This window comes from Caenorhabditis elegans, chromosome III (genome assembly GCF_000002985.6).
Source record: "Caenorhabditis elegans chromosome III".
In the NCBI taxonomy this organism is placed as follows: domain Eukaryota; kingdom Metazoa; phylum Nematoda; class Chromadorea; order Rhabditida; family Rhabditidae; genus Caenorhabditis; species Caenorhabditis elegans.
This window is the reverse complement of record NC_003281.10, coordinates 11,631,400-11,650,387: the sequence shown is the minus strand read 5'-3', so window position 1 is coordinate 11,650,387 and position 18,988 is coordinate 11,631,400. Positions and strand designations below refer to the sequence as shown.

The 18,988-nt window shown below is 31.2% G+C and overlaps 1 protein-coding gene, 1 long non-coding RNA gene, 1 other non-coding gene and 1 pseudogene across 4 annotated transcripts; 2 read left to right on the top strand and 2 right to left on the bottom strand.

The window, feature by feature from the left end:
• Positions 1–494: 494 nt before the first annotated feature.
• Positions 495–2,619, bottom strand: Y41C4A.1 (annotated as a pseudogene). The gene is made up of 8 exons: positions 2,487–2,619; positions 2,106–2,318; positions 1,871–2,058; positions 1,379–1,688; positions 1,136–1,332; positions 848–1,091; positions 608–801; positions 495–563 (listed from the first exon to the last, which is right to left on the bottom strand). Coding segments are annotated over exons 1-8 (1,548 nt in total).
• A 5,865-nt stretch (positions 2,620–8,484) lies between these two features.
• Positions 8,485–8,746, bottom strand: Y41C4A.17. Its single transcript, NR_167423.1, has 2 exons — positions 8,665–8,746; positions 8,485–8,613 (listed from the first exon to the last, which is right to left on the bottom strand). It is a non-coding gene; the product is annotated as a long non-coding RNA Y41C4A.17 (long non-coding RNA).
• A 3,581-nt stretch (positions 8,747–12,327) lies between these two features.
• mir-272 lies at positions 12,328–12,422 on the top strand. Its single transcript, NR_002376.2, has one exon. It is a non-coding gene; the product is annotated as a pre-microRNA mir-272 (primary transcript).
• Positions 12,423–13,547: 1,125 nt separating this feature from the next.
• On the top strand, positions 13,548–17,172 carry tbx-33 (Putative T-box protein 33). Its single transcript, NM_067105.6, has 5 exons — positions 13,548–13,737; positions 13,867–14,023; positions 14,708–15,056; positions 15,325–15,456; positions 16,533–17,172. Exons 1-5 carry the CDS (start codon positions 13,563–13,565, stop codon positions 16,980–16,982), a joined length of 1,263 nt encoding a protein of 420 aa, NP_499506.2. The 5' UTR covers positions 13,548–13,562; the 3' UTR covers positions 16,983–17,172.
• Positions 17,173–18,988: the final 1,816 nt, after the last annotated feature.

Genomic DNA, 18,988 nt, shown 5'->3' with positions numbered 1-18,988 from the left:
GATCGGAAATGACCAATGAACATACCAGTACTTTTTCGAAGTTGTTTTGAGACATAATTTCACTTACTAGGACTTCCATGGTAGGCAGGCAGGGCCTGGCGCCTGCCTGAAACCTGTCCGCCTCATGCCAGCCTTTGCCTACTTTCCGCATTTTGACGTGAATATACAAATTCTCAAATTCTTTCATTTCTATTTTTTGGTAAAAATCAACTTTAGGAAACGGCGGCAGACAGGCCGAGGTCGTCTTAAGGTCGAGCAGGCAGGTGTTTTGGAAGCACTACTACCTACTTACTGCACTGTCAAACGGTGGCAATGGAGCATTGTAGAGTAAACTACTAAACGCAATGTAAAACAGAGCAAATTAAATTTAAAAAAAAACGTAAAATACAAATTTATTACACAAACTTTCTCGAGAGCCTTACATGTGTTTTATTCAGTTGAATTAGTGGCTCTTGGATTCGGCAAAAGCTCATCTGGCTTGAACATCTTAAATCTCAGTTGCCCGCCCATCCAGCACGTGACATTTCCACTCTCTTCAGGTAGTAGAACTGGTCCATCGGGTGCTGCAAAACCAGAAAAGAAGATTTACGGCATAAAATAGTCCTACCCATTCCAAATGAAACGTCCAATCTGAAGCCAAAAAGTATGGCGTGGGCCTATCGACAACTCCGGTCATCTTCATGCGTAGTTTGAAATAAGTAACGTCGGTTGCCGGCGCTGGAAGGGGTTCGTATTTCCAATACCCGCTCATCACTGCCTTGTACTGCATTCCCTTCGCCCAGAGGGTTTTCTCGAGTTCCGCTGAATGTTTTCTAGAGTTGCTAACAGAGAAAGGTTATTGCGCCACCTATAATTGTAGTATTTGTACCACAACTCTCATACTCCAGAGTTTGATTCCTGTACTGTGTGAGTTCTTGTAGAAATCCTACGGCTGAGTACCAGTGCTCCTGATCAGTGAGCCGAGCTTCGAACCGACTCATCGCCACGTCGGCAATCACTCTAAGGTGAAGATCCTTAAGATTTGTGACGAGATTAGGTGGGTACAACACCTCAACAGTAGTTATGTACCATTTCTGATCTCCGTGAGCGTTCTGGAGAAAAAGTGATGTGATTTAAACAACAACTTAAAAACAACATAAAACTTGCGAATTTCGAAAAAATCTTCATATTCCACTCGTACATTGTCTTCTCTGCCAATTTGCAGCTTCATCGTGACTCTACCAATCAGCTTCGCCGGATCCACCTGTATCATATGCAACTTGATATAGTTCTTGTCTCCTTGTTTCGGGTGCCACATAACGCCAAACATCTTGTACCAGGACATGAATTGGTCTGGAATTTAGATTTATGTAACTGTCAATTAATTGAATTCCGGAACCTGTATCATATCTTACTGGAAAATCAGTATCTGTCGCATGTACCAGAAAATTCACGTCCTTGCCCTTGTCCAACCCAAGCAGCCAGCCTTGTGGAAGACCCTTCTTATCCTCGCTCACGAACTTCACGGCCTCCGGAATAAAAAGTTGAAATAGGTTATTCACTTCCTGATTACTATTATTCTTCAACTGCTCCATCGCGTCCTTGTTCATATTCATCATTTCACCGTTGCTTATTCCATAATCCGGACAACCGCCATTCATCGACACGTTCGTTATGGTATAGTAGCTGTAGGCAATTTTTTTGGGGTACTGAAAAGTTGATTTGAAGTAAATATTTTTCAATGAAGTTGCGCGGGATGGCAGTCGGCTGCTTATCATTAAAGTTAAGCTTAAGCGCACGCCAGGGAAGTGTCAGCTGCACGGATCAGCGGCCGATGCCAGTCAAGCCTATAAATTGTCCGCTGCTTGGAAGCTCTAGCCAAAACTATAACCTGCAACTTCATTGTAACATTGTACACAATATTAAATTTGTAACTCCATCTCGATCTTTGCTCAAACTTCACCGACATCTGAAGTACGTCCTTTGGTGTGTCCTTCGCAACACTAACAAAATATGGAGCCTCCCGCTCAATACTTGAAATGGATCGCCGCTGCTTTGCTAGGAACGTGTTGAAATGTTCTGGAAAGTAGATATGTAAATTGGAGGTGATCAGAATTCAACGTTACACTGATTCAGCTGAACTCCTCCACAAATGTCGGCGATCATATTCGGGTCCTGGAGCGACATTATTTCACGCTCGTCAAGCTGCCATAAATCGTTCATGTCGGAGGATTGCCAGCGGAAGGCGATCGCCAGTTTTTCAGCGGTCTCTTGTTAGATTTTGTTGAATACTTCGGTGGGTTGGTTAAGCCAATCTCGGCGAATTTTTTCTTGTTTCACTGAAAAAAGACAAATTGGAGGATAAAAAGCGGCGTCCGGTATGAAATGGAACTGACAGAGTTTAGGTCGGAAATAGAAAGCAACTGAAATAATACAGGTCACAAAATCTTCGGTCGAGATGATTTTAGCAGCTTACAAGTTGCGGTTTACAAATTTTAAAAACTCACGCAAAATTCTCGACAAATACGGATTATTGATACGATACCGCTTGACGACCTTTTTAAGAACATCGTGCACTTTTTTCGTTTCGCAAAACTGAAGGCACACCATAACTACGAGCACAGTTTTTAAAAGCACCATATTTTCAAAATAAATATTTTTTGTTTGTGAAATGTTTGTCAGTTTTGAACGTGGTAATGTTTTTTTTAAACGTAATAAATTTGATATCAAAATATAGACTTTTATATTTTTTTAAATCAATTTTTTCAAAAATACTTCCGTACAAGCTAGCACAATTTGTTTGGTATTTTCTGGTAAGTTTGACCATGCTGAACAGTTTTATGAAATAAAAAAGAATGACTTCATATGATTTTCCAGTACTTTTGAATTTTTGAAAATAACAGCTTTTATATATTATAATCAATTTTTTCAAAAATACTTCCGTACAAGCTAGCATAATTTGTTTGGTATTTTCTGGTAAATTTGACCATGCTGAACAGTTTTATGAAATAAAAAAGAATGACTTCATATGATTTTCCAGTACTTTTGAATTTTTGAAAATAACAGCTTTTATATATTTTTATCAATTTTTTCAAAAATACTTCCGTACAAGCTAGCATAATTTGTTTGGTATTTTCTGGTAAATTTGACCATGCTGAACAGTTTTATGAAATTAAAAAAAATGACTTCATATGATTTTCCAGTACTTTTGAATTTTTGAAAATAACAGCTTTTATATATTTTAATCAATTTTTTCAAAAATACTTCCGTACAAGCTAGCATAATTTGTTTGGTATTTTCTGGTATTTTAGGCCATGCTGAACAGTTTTATGAAATTAAAAAAAATGACTTCATATGATTTTCCAGTACTTTTGAATTTTTGAAAATAACAGCTTTTATATATTCATCAATTTTTTCAAAAATACTTCCGTACAAGCTAGCATAATTTGTTTGGTATTTTCTGGTAAATTTGACCATGCTGAACAGTTTTATGAAATTAAAAAAAATGACTTCATATGATTTTCCAGTACTTTTGAATTTTTGAAAATAACAGCTTTTATATATTTTAATCAATTTTTTCAAAAATACTTCCGTACAAGCTAGCATAATTTGTTTGGTATTTTCTGGTATTTTAGGCCATGCTGAACAGTTTTATGAAATTAAAAAAAATGACTTCATATGATTTTCCAGTACTTTTGAATTTTTGAAAATAACAGCTTTTATATATTCATCAATTTTTTCAAAAATACTTCCGTACAAGCTAGCATAATTTGTTTGGTATTTTCTGGTATTTTAGGCCATGCTGAACAGTTTTATGAAATAAAAAAGAATGACTTCATATGATTTTCCAGTAGTTTTGAATTTTTGAAAATAACAGCTTTTATATATTTAAATCAATTTTTTCAAAAATACTTCCGTACAAGCTAGCATAATTTGTTTCGTATTTTCTGGTATTTTAAGCCATGCTGAACAGTTTTATAAAATAAAAAAGAATGACTTCATATGATTTTCCAGTACTTTTGAATTTTTGAAAATAACAGCTTTTATATATTTTAATCAATTTTTTCAAAAATACTTCCGTACAAGCTAGCATAATTTGTTTGGTATTTTCTGGTATTTTAGGCCATGCTGAACAGTTTTATAAAATAAAAAAAAAAGGTTTTATGTGATTTTCCAGTACTTTTGAATTTTTGAAAATAACAGCTTTTATATATTTTAATCAATTTTTTCAAAAATACTTCCGTACAAGCTAGCATAATTTGTTTGGTATTTTCTGGTATTTTAGGCCATGCTGAACAGTTTTATGAAATAAAAAAAAATGACTTCATATGATTTTCCAGTACTTTTGAATTTTTGAAAATAACAGCTTTTATATATTTTTATCAATTTTTTCAAAAATACTTCCGTACAAGCTAGCATAATTTGTTTGGTATTTTCTGGTAAATTTGACCATGCTGAACAGTTTTATGAAATTAAAAAAAATGACTTCATATGATTTTCCAGTACTTTTGAATTTTTGAAAATAACAGCTTTTATATATTTTAATCAATTTTTTCAAAAATACTTCCGTACAAGCTAGCATAATTTGTTTGGTATTTTCTGGTATTTTAGGCCATGCTGAACAGTTTTATGAAATTAAAAAAAATGACTTCATATGATTTTCCAGTACTTTTGAATTTTTGAAAATAACAGCTTTTATATATTTAAATCAATTTTTTCAAAAATACTTCCGTACAAGCTAGCATAATTTGTTTGGTATTTTCTGGTATTTTAAGCCATGCTGAACAGTTTTATGAAATAAAAAAGAATGACTTCATATGATTTTCCAGTACTTTTGAATTTTTGAAAATAACAGCTTTTATATATTATAATCAATTTTTTCAAAAATACTTCCGTACAAGCTAGCATAATTTGTTTGGTATTTTCTGGTAAATTTGACCATGCTGAACAGTTTTATGAAATAAAAAAGAATGACTTCATATGATTTTCCAGTACTTTTGAATTTTTGAAAATAACAGCTTTTATATATTATAATCAATTTTTTCAAAAATACTTCCGTACAAGCTAGCATAATTTGTTTGGTATTTTCTGGTAAATTTGACCATGCTGAACAGTTTTATGAAATTAAAAAAAATGACTTCATATGATTTTCCAGTACTTTTGAATTTTTGAAAATAACAGCTTTTATATATTATAATCAATTTTTTCAAAAATACTTCCGTACAAGCTAGCATAATTTGGTTGGTATTTTCTGGTATTTTAGGCCATGCTGAACAGTTTTATGAAATAAAAAAGAATGACTTCATATGATTTTCCAGTACTTTTGAATTTTTGAAAATAACAGCTTTTATATATTTTAATCAATTTTTTCAAAAATACTTCCGTACAAGCTAGCATAATTTGTTTAGTATTTTCTGGTATTTTAGGCCATGCTGAACAGTTTTATAAAATAAAAAAGAATGACTTCATATGATTTTCCAGTACTTTTGAATTTTTGAAAATAACAGCTTTTATATATTTTTATCAATTTTTTCAAAAATACTTCCGTACAAGCTAGCATAATTTGTTTAGTATTTTCTGGTATTTTAGGCCATGCTGAACAGTTTTATAAAATAAAAAAGAATGACTTCATATGATTTTCCAGTACTTTTGAATTTTTGAAAATAACAGCTTTTATATATTTTAATCAATTTTTTCAAAAATACTTCCGTACAAGCTAGCATAATTTGTTTGGTATTTTCTGGTAAATTTGACCATGCTGAACAGTTTTATGAAATTAAAAAAAATGACTTCATATGATTTTCCAGTACTTTTGAATTTTTGAAAATAACAGCTTTTATATATTATAATCAATTTTTTCAAAAATACTTCCGTACAAGCTAGCATAATTTGGTTGGTATTTTCTGGTATTTTAGGCCATGCTGAACAGTTTTATGAAATAAAAAAGAATGACTTCATATGATTTTCCAGTACTTTTGAATTTTTGAAAATAACAGCTTTTATATATTTTAATCAATTTTTTCAAAAATACTTCCGTACAAGCTAGCATAATTTGTTTAGTATTTTCTGGTATTTTAGGCCATGCTGAACAGTTTTATAAAATAAAAAAGAATGACTTCATATGATTTTCCAGTACTTTTGAATTTTTGAAAATAACAGCTTTTATATATTTTAATCAATTTTTTCAAAAATACTTCCGTACAAGCTAGCATAATTTGGTTGGTATTTTCTGGTATTTTAGGCCATGCTGAACAGTTTTATGAAATAAAAAAGAATGACTTCATATGATTTTCCAGTACTTTTGAATTTTTGAAAATAACAGCTTTTATATATTTTAATCAATTTTTTCAAAAATACTTCCGTACAAGCTAGCATAATTTGTTTAGTATTTTCTGGTATTTTAGGCCATGCTGAACAGTTTTATAAAATAAAAAAGAATGACTTCATATGATTTTCCAGTACTTTTGAATTTTTGAAAATAACAGCTTTTATATATTTTAATCAATTTTTTCAAAAATACTTCCGTACAAGCTAGCATAATTTGTTTAGTATTTTCTGGTATTTTAGGCCATGCTGAACAGTTTTATAAAATAAAAAAGAATGACTTCATATGATTTTCCAGTACTTTTGAATTTTTGAAAATAACAGCTTTTATATATTTTAATCAATTTTTTCAAAAATACTTCCGTACAAGCTAGCATAATTTGTTTAGTATTTTCTGGTATTTTAGGCCATGCTGAACAGTTTTATAAAATAAAAAAGAATGACTTCATATGATTTTCCAGTACTTTTGAATTTTTGAAAATAACAGCTTTTATATATTTTAATCAATTTTTTCAAAAATACTTCCGTACAAGCTAGCATAATTTGTTTAGTATTTTCTGGTATTTTAGGCCATGCTGAACAGTTTTATAAAATAAAAAAGAATGACTTCATATGATTTTCCAGTACTTTTGAATTTTTGAAAATAACAGCTTTTATATATTTTTATCAATTTTTTCAAAAATACTTCCGTACAAGCTAGCATAATTTGTTTAGTATTTTCTGGTATTTTAGGCCATGCTGAACAGTTTTATAAAATAAAAAAGAATGACTTCATATGATTTTCCAGTACTTTTGAATTTTTGAAAATAACAGCTTTTATATATTTTAATCAATTTTTTCAAAAATACTTCCGTACAAGCTAGCATAATTTGTTTGGTATTTTCTGGTAAATTTGACCATGCTGAACAGTTTTATGAAATTAAAAAAAATGACTTCATATGATTTTCCAGTACTTTTGAATTTTTGAAAATAACAGCTTTTATATATTTTAATCAATTTTTTCAAAAATACTTCCGTACAAGCTAGCATAATTTGTTTGGTATTTTCTGGTAAATTTGACCATGCTGAACAGTTTTATAAAATAAAAAAGAATGACTTCATATGATTTTCCAGTACTTTTGAATTTTTGAAAATAACAGCTTTTATATATTTTAATCAATTTTTTCAAAAATACTTCCGTACAAGCTAGCATAATTTGTTTAGTATTTTCTGGTATTTTAGGCCATGCTGAACAGTTTTATAAAATAAAAAAGAATGACTTCATATGATTTTCCAGTAGTTTTGAATTTTTGAAAATAACAGCTTTTATATATTTAAATCAATTTTTTCAAAAATACTTCCGTACAAGCTAGCATAATTTGTTTCGTATTTTCTGGTATTTTAAGCCATGCTGAACAGTTTTATAAAATAAAAAAGAATGACTTCATATGATTTTCCAGTACTTTTGAATTTTTGAAAATAACAGCTTTTATATATTTTAATCAATTTTTTCAAAAATACTTCCGTACAAGCTAGCATAATTTGTTTGGTATTTTCAGGTATTTTAGGCCATGCTGAACAGTTTTATGAAATAAAAAAAAATGACTTCATATGATTTTCCAGTACTTTTGAATTTTTGAAAATAACAGCTTTTATATATTTTTATCAATTTTTTCAAAAATACTTCCGTACAAGCTAGCATAATTTGTTTGGTATTTTCTGGTAAATTTGACCATGCTGAACAGTTTTATGAAATTAAAAAAAATGACTTCATATGATTTTCCAGTACTTTTGAATTTTTGAAAATAACAGCTTTTATATATTTTAATCAATTTTTTCAAAAATACTTCCGTACAAGCTAGCATAATTTGTTTGGTATTTTCTGGTATTTTAGGCCATGCTGAACAGTTTTATGAAATTAAAAAAAATGACTTCATATGATTTTCCAGTACTTTTGAATTTTTGAAAAAAAAAACAGCTTTTGGCTATTTTTGTTAAATTTTTGTTCCAAAAATGAAAATTTCCGGCAAATCGGCAAACCGGAAATTTGCCGATTTTCCGAATTAAGTAAAAACCTAAATGAATAGAGAATAAATTTTGAATCAATTGCATTATCACTAGGGTTAATATCGATATTTTATACTTTCAGAAACATCTTCTGTCTCCATAATTTTCTAACGTTGTGTAAGTTTTCTGTGTGTGAACAGCTATCAATTATACATTTCCATAAAATAAAATTATTTATTAAATATGAACATCGTAAGGCACCCGACACACTGCAGTAGCATACGTATGTGTCCGTGTCATAGAGAGTCGTTTGGCACGCAATATCTGAAAAATGGAGGTTTTCTCAAAATTATAGAAATTGCTGAATAAACTTACTAAAATTAAAGATCCAAAATAGTATAGAACAAGTATCCGAAAAAAAAATTGACCACAACACAAGTAGTCGAATAATCGAGATTGAAGATTTTGAGGAAATGCGTGCCTTTTATATGCACTAGCTCCGCCTTGGAGCTGTGCTCATTTTCTTTTCTGAAAGCGTGTGACGATAGAATGCGCACTCACCGCATTTTTTTGAGCAATCTGATTATTGGGAGGAAGCCAGACATTCTGCTCCGTGAGCCAAGATAATCTGCATGCATTAGGTGATGTTTCGAAGAGGATTAGAGAAACACGGCTTAGTAGAGCTGCAAGCTCAAGGAATTAGCAACATGATTTTTGAATGCTTCAAGAAAATTTCAAGCGCAATTTCAGAAAAAAAATGTTAAGCAGGAAACCTAGAATTTTCAGGACTATGGCAAAATAACGCGAATGGCAAAATAACCAACGTATGAAGTTGACTTGGAACAATGTAAGAGAAAATTATTAGATATTAAACAAAATCTATTTTTTCTATTTACAAACTTTCATCCTATAGTTAGAACTTTTAGAAAACAGGAAAAAATTTTATTTTTCAGATATCTTTTCATATTTCCGAATACATCTTGTTTTGCTATGTTCTTATTTTTCCAGTATACCCCATTAAAATCGATAACTAGACAATGATCCAAGTGAGAAGTGTGCCAGGTTTCTCACGGTGTATCGAACTTAGTACCAAGATCTCAAAGGAAATGTGGTTTTCCGCAGGATGTACCAGGTTTTGACACCTGGGGGTTTTATGGCTTGGGAAAGAAACTTTCAGTGTAGTTAATAAAGTTATGTATTTTCGAAAATAAAAATTTACTGAAATGTTAACTTTGAATTGTCTTTCCAACTTATTATAGAATCAATTTTTTTAAAAGTGACCCATGAACTATTCAAATTATAAGACAACTTGACTTTCTGGAACATTTTCTGGCAGTAAAATGTGATGGCAATCCCAGAAATTAATTAAAATTAATATGAATATAGTTTCCAAAATTTTAAGAAATAGTTTAAACCTATTCCCATGATGCTAAACATAAAATAAAATAGTGGCAATTACTGAGTTTTTGCCACTTTTTGAGAAAACAATATTACATAGTAATATTTATATTCATATTAATATTTAATATTTGAAATATAAGTAGATCATAAAATTTGAAGAAACCCAATTTTTCATCGACGATTTCCAAAAAAGTGGTAGAAACTAGCGAGGTTTTTCCAATTTTCAGAAAATCATATAAATTTTGAATTTAAAAAATTTGTATTGATATTTGGTTATTTGTGCACCACATGAAGATTTTTTAATCAATTCCTTACTGGCGCTACTCCATATTTAGTTAAGCATCAAATATGGTAAGGAAAAGTACTTCAACAAGGTGCCAGTTTCCACTCTTGTCGATATTCTTAAATAAGCTCTCAAAATAGACGTGATCATTTCAAATTCCCAGAATACTAACAGACCTTTTTGTTTGTTGCAACGTATTCAACCATCTGCACCTCTGACGTGCCACTGATATTTACAACCGTGCAATAAAATAAGGATACCCATGCAGACAAATAGCTAGCTAACCTAAAAGATATACAGTGGTGGACTGTAAACGCGTGGACATATCTATATTTGGATAACAACTATAGTTTGCTATAGCAAAACGGATATTCAGTTGTTTCAGAAAATTTCAAAGTTTTTGAATTTTGAAAGAAGTTACAAAAATACTGCTATAAAACACTAGATAACCTAATTTTTAACAGAAAAATTTCAAATTTGCCGGGTGCCAAATTTGGTACATCTTGCGGAACACAACATTGCCTTTGAGATGATTGTTCCAAGTTCGATACACCGTGAGAAACCTGGCACACTTCTCGCTTGGATCATAGCCTAGTTATCGATTTGAATTGGGTATACTGGCAAAGTAAGCACACATGGTTTGAGAATATGCTTAACACATTGTGAAAATTATTAATTTAATAAAAACATTGATCGATGCTTAATGGTTTTTCAAATATAAATTACTGAAATGTGAAGCTTTCGACTAAATTTTCAAAAGCTCATATCTACAGAAGAAAATAGGAAATACAATTGCGATTAAAAACATTATAAACATCAAAATATTTTAAGCATTTTAATAGTTGACTATTTTTTATTATCTCCAATTTTCATCGAGATCGAGAGCTTCAAAAATAGTACTTTTTTGGATTAAATACCCAAGCGATTCTGGCAAGATTTTATTTTGAATTCGGAATTTTTTTGTGTCAGCTTTCAGGGAATATATCCTTCGACCTATAACTCTCTGGACACCAAACAAAACTCCCTAGTTATTTATTAATCCTTAAAATGTGAAGAATTTAAAAATTCTCATGTTTGACTGGAATATAAAGACCTAAAGCACCTATGATTTTTTAGAAAACTGTAATGGCTATAAAACCTATCAAAAGGTATACAGTATACATGAATTGATATACTTTTCAATATTAAAAATATCATACATTGTACTAGTTAGTCAAATTGGGGAATTCCAAAAATTCCCAGGGAAATGATTGTGCCTAAAAAGATATTGCCAAACTCGAGAATTTTCCAAAAAAAAAGTATATTCTACCATGGAAAGCTATTTAAAAGACCCCAATTAAGGTATAACACTGCGAAATTTCAAGCGCCACAGCCTTGCTCTCAACCCCTTAAATTTTGAACTGAGCTTATTATTATTTTCGAGGCTTGTACAATTGGATTTTTGAAGGCGTGTAATAATTTTATAACTATTTGAACTTTCTGGAAACTATGTATTTTTGACTCAAAAAATACTGTGCATTTCAAAAGTCAATTAAAAATCTCTTTAGAATAATTAAAACCGGCAAAAACAACGCTTTTACAGGCCTCAATTGTGATGGAAAATTCACTGAAAACATTATACGTTTTTTTTTCCGGAAATGACAAAGAATCGATATTTGGATATATTCCAGTGTCTCAAAACCATGTGCACCACTGACTGACCTAGCTATATATTTTACAACCGTATAGAGTCCCCGTGTATACTAATGGGTATACAGTTGATTGTAAACATGTGGAGAGATGTTGATGTTGTTCTGAATATCTTTGTCTTGTTTTACGATTTTTTTGGTTGATTTCTTATATATTTTTCCTGCTATAAATTCTAAAATGTGCGTTTTAATTTATGCCTACGTGCCTGCCTACCACCTATCTTCTGCAATTTGGAGTTTCGACTGTGGAGATACGTTTGAATTGGTTTTTTTCGCATTTCAATGTAAAAAAAGTCTCTAGGCAGATTTACGGCTGTAGGCGCTTTAGTAGGTGAGCGTAGGTTTGCAAAAAACGTAGGTCAATAGGCATGCATATTCCTTCAGGCAGGCGCAAAGGCCCTCAGGTATGCATAGGCTTGTAGACAGGCCTGAGTCTATAGGAAAGTGTAGGTCTGCAGGCATTCGGTCTCTAAGTTTGCGTAGATCTTGAGGCAGTTGCAGGTTTGTAGGCACTTGTAAAGGTAAGTAAGTAGGCGTAGGTCTGTTGGCAGGCTTCGGCTTAGATAAGCAGGTTCAGGACTGTATGATGGGGTAGGTCAGTTCGAGTTGTGGGCAGGAGTAGGTTTGTAGGCTTATAGACATTAGGCCTATAAGCATGCGTAAATCCGCAGGCACGTGCAGGTATGTAGGCAGGCGTAGGCCCGTAGGCAAGTGTAGGTCTGCAGGCATGAATGTAGGCATGGGTGTTTGGAAGACCTGCGAAAATTATTTTGGAATTCACGAAAATATGGTAACTTGCTAAGTTTCGACGTAGCTACTTTTACGTTTTTTTTTTTTTTTTTTTTTCATTTTTTTGTATACTTTTTCGGTATACTTTTTCCGTATCTTTCTCTCTTTTACCTACTCTCTTCTTTTACCAAATTTCCCTGACATGCTCTTCTAATAGAGGTGACCCCTAACTTCCCAATCAATAGGTACCAAGTATACCAGTTCCGCCTACTTACCTGACAGCCTACTGCTCCGCCCAGTGGATATAGATGGTTCGGTGGCTGGAATATTAAAGTAGTCATTCTTGTTTTTTGTTGTGGTCCTGGTAGATCAAATTTAGCTTTTTTGCTAAATATTCATTATATTTTTTTACTTTTCTAAACATTTCAATGTCTAAAGTAGAATTTTTTTTCTTTTTTTTCAAACATTTTTCAAAATTTATTATATTTTTTTAAATTATAAAAACAAAAACCTATTGTTTTTACAAGAAAACATTTATTTACCGAGTTTTCCAATTGTAACGTCCAAAATCATGGTTCCGGGTCTCGACACGACAAATATTTTTTTTGTTGGAATTTTCACCCTAGTTCTTTCGATTAAAAAATACATGTACTAAGTACAAAAACTCATAAATTTTACCGAAAATAAAAATTACAGTAGTCTTTAAAAGCACACACCTTTTTGAATTTGACAAAAAAATTCATGTCGAGATCGGGCGTAAATTGCAAAATTTCGCGTAAAATGATTTTTTTTTTCAGAATTTTCGAAAAAAAAAATCGGAATTTTTTTTTCAAATTTTCAGAAATTGAGCCAACCTGGAACTTTTATTTTTTTCAAAAAATTATTTTAATCTGGAATACTCTTAATTTTTCTCCAAATCTAATGTCAAATAAACAGGCCCCTTTCCTCCGCACATCTCCACTTTTTGACTGCCACGTCACCGATTTGACCTACCATTTTCCCGCTTTTTATGGGCCCTCTTGTCTTCTATTCCTCCTTCCGCAAAAAAGAGTGTAGACTAACTATAAGATTGTTTCTAACTTAATTTTCGTTTTTTTTTTGACGTTTTGGCCTTATTTAAATATTTTATATATATATATATATATATTTATTTTCAGAACTTATCCCCAAAGATGAATTATCAAAACGAACAAAACGCCTATCAAATGCAGAATCAGGAAAATGTTCCACCGATGAGTTACGGGTACCCAATGCCAACTCCGGAGCAATTCCAAAAAATGAGTTACGGGCAGAACTTCCAAGCTCCATGGGATATGCAGCAGCAGATTCAGATGTTTCAGCAATATCGTAAGTTTAATTTTTTTTTTGAAATCATGGTGCATCGAAAAAAAAATTTGTTTTGTAAATTTCGGGCAAAATAGTAACTTTATAATAGCAATATATTAGTAACAGGTTCAAATTTTAAAAAAATTTCAGACCAAAATTTCCAAGGAGGATATTCGGACCCATTCACCTACCAGAATCAGTATGCACATCAGCCAAAAATTGTGACGGTCACTTTGCAGGACCCACAGGACCTCTGGAAGGAGCTTCATTATTTGAGTAATGAGCAGAATGTGCTTAATAATGGGAGGTTAGTATTTTTCGTGAAAAATATTATTTAGTTTCAAAATTTTTGAAATTTTCTGAATCTGATGTACAAAATTTTTTTAAATTGCTCAATTTTTTTTGCCTGAAAATTTCGTCTGAAAAAAATGAGCAAAATTTTCGGCAAAAATTTTTTTTTGGAAAATTTTTGAAATTTTAAAAATGTAAAAAAGGATTTAAAAAAATATTTTTTCATAATTTTTAAATTTTTACAATTCTCCAAAGAAACATATTATTTGCTTATATTTTCCGAAAATCTTAAAGTCAAAAACAAACGTTCAAAAAAGTAAACCAACATTTGTTTTTATTAAAAAACAATTTTCGGAAAATTTTAATCTAAAAATTTAGTCAAAAAAGGGCGAAATTTTCTGCAAAATTTTTTTGTCCTAAGAATTTCAATGTTTACTTATTTTTTTAGGGATCAAATTTCATAAAAAATTTAAAAATTCATCTGAAAATTTTCCGCCAAAATTTTATTTTTCGGGAAAAAAATCTTAAATGTAATAGTTTCTCTGAAAAAAAATCGAAAATTAATTTTTTAACTTTGAAAATTTTCTCTTGTTTCTAAAGTTATATCGGATAATTTTGTCTGAACAAATTTGCAAAATTTTCAGCCAAAATTTTATTTATTTTTTTTTTTTAAATTTTATTTAAAACCAATTTTTTCCAGAAAAATCTTCCCAGCCCTCAACTACAAAGTCGAGCATCTCAATCCAGAATCCAACTACAAAGTGGAAATTTTGCTCCGCCGAATGGTCCCCTATCAGATTCAATATTCAAATGGAAGCTGGTCCCGGAAGAATGTACAGAGCAAGAAGACTATTGCAATGAAAACAGAAAAAGTATTTGTTGGAGAGTTCACTGGACAAGATATCATGCGTACCGGCTTGGATTTATCAGATGTGAAGGTGTTTAATATTGGAAGTGATAATAAGAAGAAAGTGACTCCATATGAAGAGATGAGTGACGCAGAGAAACGAGAGTATGATACTCAGTATTCGAAGAAGAAGACCTCCATGGTAGGTACTGCCAAAATGTGGGCGGGCGTAATCTTAAGCCGAAGCCTGATTCAAAGCCTAACCCGAACCCTAAGCCTAGGCCTAAGCCAAAGCCAAAGCCTAAGCCTAACCCTAAGCCTAACCCTAAGCCTAAACCTATACCTAATCCTAAACCTAAGCGTGAGCCAAAGCTTTATCCTAAGCCTAACCCTAAGCCTAAACCTATGCCTAATCCTAACCCTAAGAATAACCTAAATCATTAACAACTAATAATTCAAATTTTTTGCAGCTCGAGGTATCAAATGAGTGCAAGTACATCCCGGTACTCATCATCAACGAGATTCTACCAAATCAAGAGCTTCGATTGGTTGGGGAATTTGAGAACGAGATTACCCAATTTGCGACAGTTTCTTCATACAAGGTAAGACTATAAGGCTATAAGGCTTGATAAAAAATTAGAAGAGTTAGTAATTAAAATTGGCTATGAGAAAAAAATTTCTTTCAAAAAAATTCGAAAAAAATCGATAAAAAATTATTTTCAAAAAATCCCAAAATTTTGCCAACTTATATCTTTGTTTGTTTACAAGATAAAAACAAATGCTCAATTACAAAGTTATAGAAAAATACATGATAAGCATTTTGCTAGTTGACAATTTTTTGATACAGCTCAAAATTATTGAGATATAAGATGATGAATTTGAGCTATAAAATCGTCATAAAAAAATAATTGAAAAATGTTACAAATTGAAACATTGTTGCTACTTTATTTTTGAATTTCTTTCTAACAATGGAACAAATTCAGCGTTTGCTAAATTTATTTAGAATTTCAAACAAATTCAAAAAAAAAACCGCTGAAAATATTTAAAAAAAAAACGAACAAAATTAAAAAAAAAATCGCCAAGTTCCTAGTTTTCAATATTTTTTGAAAAATAAAAATCTTTAAATTTGGAAAATTTAAATTTACAATATTTTTCGGTTATTGCCGTATATTCAAAAAATTCACAAATTTTATACTTACTAATTTCTACAATTTTCTCGCTTTTTTGTATTGCCGAAAAAAGTCAATTTTAAAAATTTTCGGAATTTCTTTCGTTTTCCTTAATATTTTTTGGACTGTTTTTTTTCTAAAAAATGGATACAAAAATTCCACAAAATTTTAGAAAGATTCACAATTTTTTATTTAAAATTTTTTTTTACAATTTCTTTAAAAAAAAACAAATTTCCAATAACTTCCGGTCATTTTTATAATCAACAAATTTTCTACAGTTTCCATATTTTTTGTCGATAAAAAATTCGATAATTAGTCTTTTAAAACTTCTTTTTTTTTTAAAGATTTAACCAAAAAAATTCTGATTTTCATCATGATCAAGGCTGGGACCAAAAAATAATTTTACACCAAAAAAAAAACAAAACATTGAAATTTTCGAAAAAGCAAAAAAAAAAAAATTATGCTTCAATTTATTTTAAATCCTATCTATAATTTGTATAATTTTCCAGAACCACATCGTAAAAGCCTTGCGCACAGCCGCCAACCCAACTTCTCGCGGAGACGCCAAACAGGAAGCCGTTCAGGTCGGAAAGCAATGGAGATCATCCAACAAGTCCTTGCTGGAATCCCTCAGACCATCTATGATTTGCACCAGTGTCTCCACAACTGCTCCAAGCACCAATTTCCATGCTCCACTGCAGTACCCCGGCACCTCATCCCCATCCAGCAACTTTGCTCCAATGACACCTTCCACGTCATTCGACTCGGCGTACAGTTCCTTCAACGTGACGTCATCAACTCCAGAACAAATGTGCTACAATCCGATTCCTTCAATGTCAACTGACTACTCATTTTGCTCATTCGACTCTGCGACATCATCACCGCCACTTCAGCCAACAGCCACGTCACCAGAGGCTTCTCAAAATCAGATTAAACTTGAAATGAACCAATACATGTAATTATTAATTATTATCTCACTATTAACTTTTTCCTTCAAAAACGTTGTCAAAAAAGCAACTTGTCGATTTCTATGTTGAATAACCGTTTTCTTTCCGCTTTTTTCTTATTTCAGTGTTTTTATCTAGCCAACTTCAATAATTTCATCGTCCCGTGTTGCTTTTTTTTTTAAAATAAACTTCATTTTTGAATAGATTTTTGGATTTAAATTGATTTTAAAAATTAAATTAGAATTTAATTAAAACTTTGGGGATGTCTAATTAAAAGTATAAAATTTCTAAAAATTTTAATTGGAAACTCTAAATTAAAAAAAAAACTTTCAATATTCAAGTTTTGAAAGTAATAAAATCAAAATTTTTTTAAAATTTTGGCGGGAAATTCAAATTTTCTGAAAAGAGATTTGGCGGGAGATTCAAATTTTCTGAAAAAATTTTTTTGGAGGAAAATTCTAATTTTTTTTAGAACACGTGGTGCCAGGCTGTCCCATTACGGTTTGATCTACAAAATGCGGGAAGTTTTTGATCAAAAAATTGTGACGTCAACAAGCTCTTAACCATGCGAAATCAGTTGGGATGTCTGCGTCTCTTATCCCGCATTTTTTGTAGATCTACGTAGATCAAGCCGAAATGAGATACTCTGACACCACGTGTTAGAAAACATTTTGGCGGAAAATTACAATTTTCTAAGAAAACAATTTTTTGCGGGAAATTCAAAAACTTGGCCACCGATATATATATTTGTTTAATTCGGCCACCTCACTATCCTAACAGACACGATTATTTAAAAAAAGGAGGCCATGGCGTAACCCCATATCAATCGGTGTTAATTTGATTAATGTAATCTGATAGCATTCCCCTTTTTATTTCCATTTCTCTCATCTTCCTTTTCTAGAAGGTCAACATTTAATTTGTCACTCTTCTTTTTTTAGTACTCTTTAGTACGTGGTTTTAAAAATTTTGGAAGCAAAAATTTAAACAAATGTTTTTGTGCAGAATTTAAAGCATAGATTTGGGCAAGTTTAAAAAAAATCAAGAAAATTGAGTGAAAAATTTTTTTGAAATAACAAAAAAAAATTCTAAAAAAAATTTTTTGAAATTTTTTTTCAAAGACTTTTTGAAAGCTTTTCCCATGAAGTTTTAAAAATTTTATTCTAGAATTTTAAATTTCTTTTTTTTATTTTAATTTCTTTTTTTCTAAATTCTACATATTTTTTGCGTTGCGCCTTTTATCGGAGTCGTAAATCAAAATTTCAAAGGAGACAGGGGGTGGGAAACGGGAATTTGTTTAGATTTTATCTCAAATTAAATAGTCTCGACATTACGATATAATGAGGCAAGTGTAGACGTTTTTAGTGACAACCACGGGTTTCTGTTTTTTTTTGGAAATTTGGTTCTCGCCACGAAGTCCGGGGTACTGTAGGTTTTCGTGGCGGGACCAAACATGGAGCAAATCTAGTAATTATTATACTTGAATTAAAGCTCTTGACAAGTAGATTTAACATTCCGAGATGCGATTTTGATTTGGAAAAAGATTATCTAATTTTTTCTAGGATTCCCTGAATAATAATTTACGAATATTTCGAAAAAACCTACCGTAACCGAAACTTTGCAATTGAAATTTTTGACTCACAAAAAAATAAAAAATGTTTAAACAACTTTTTTTTGTGAAAATCAAAGTCAAATTGTCACGAGCTTTAATATGCATATAATCATGGCTAGGTTCCGTTCATTTTGGGTCCCACCACGATTACTCCCTACAGTACCCTGAAAATTCGTGGTGGGACCCATATTGCTTCAAACCTAGTCATGATTATACTTATTTTAAAGCTCTAGGCAAGCTGAATCCAGATTTTATTAAAACAAGCATGTTCATGCAAGTTATTTCCTCATTTTTTGAATAAAAACCCCTAAAAAACTGCCCTCAAAACCCCACCACTCAGGCCAGGCTTGGGTTCAATTACATTTCAAGCTGCATAATATACTTTGGCTGCTGCAACATACAATTTCCA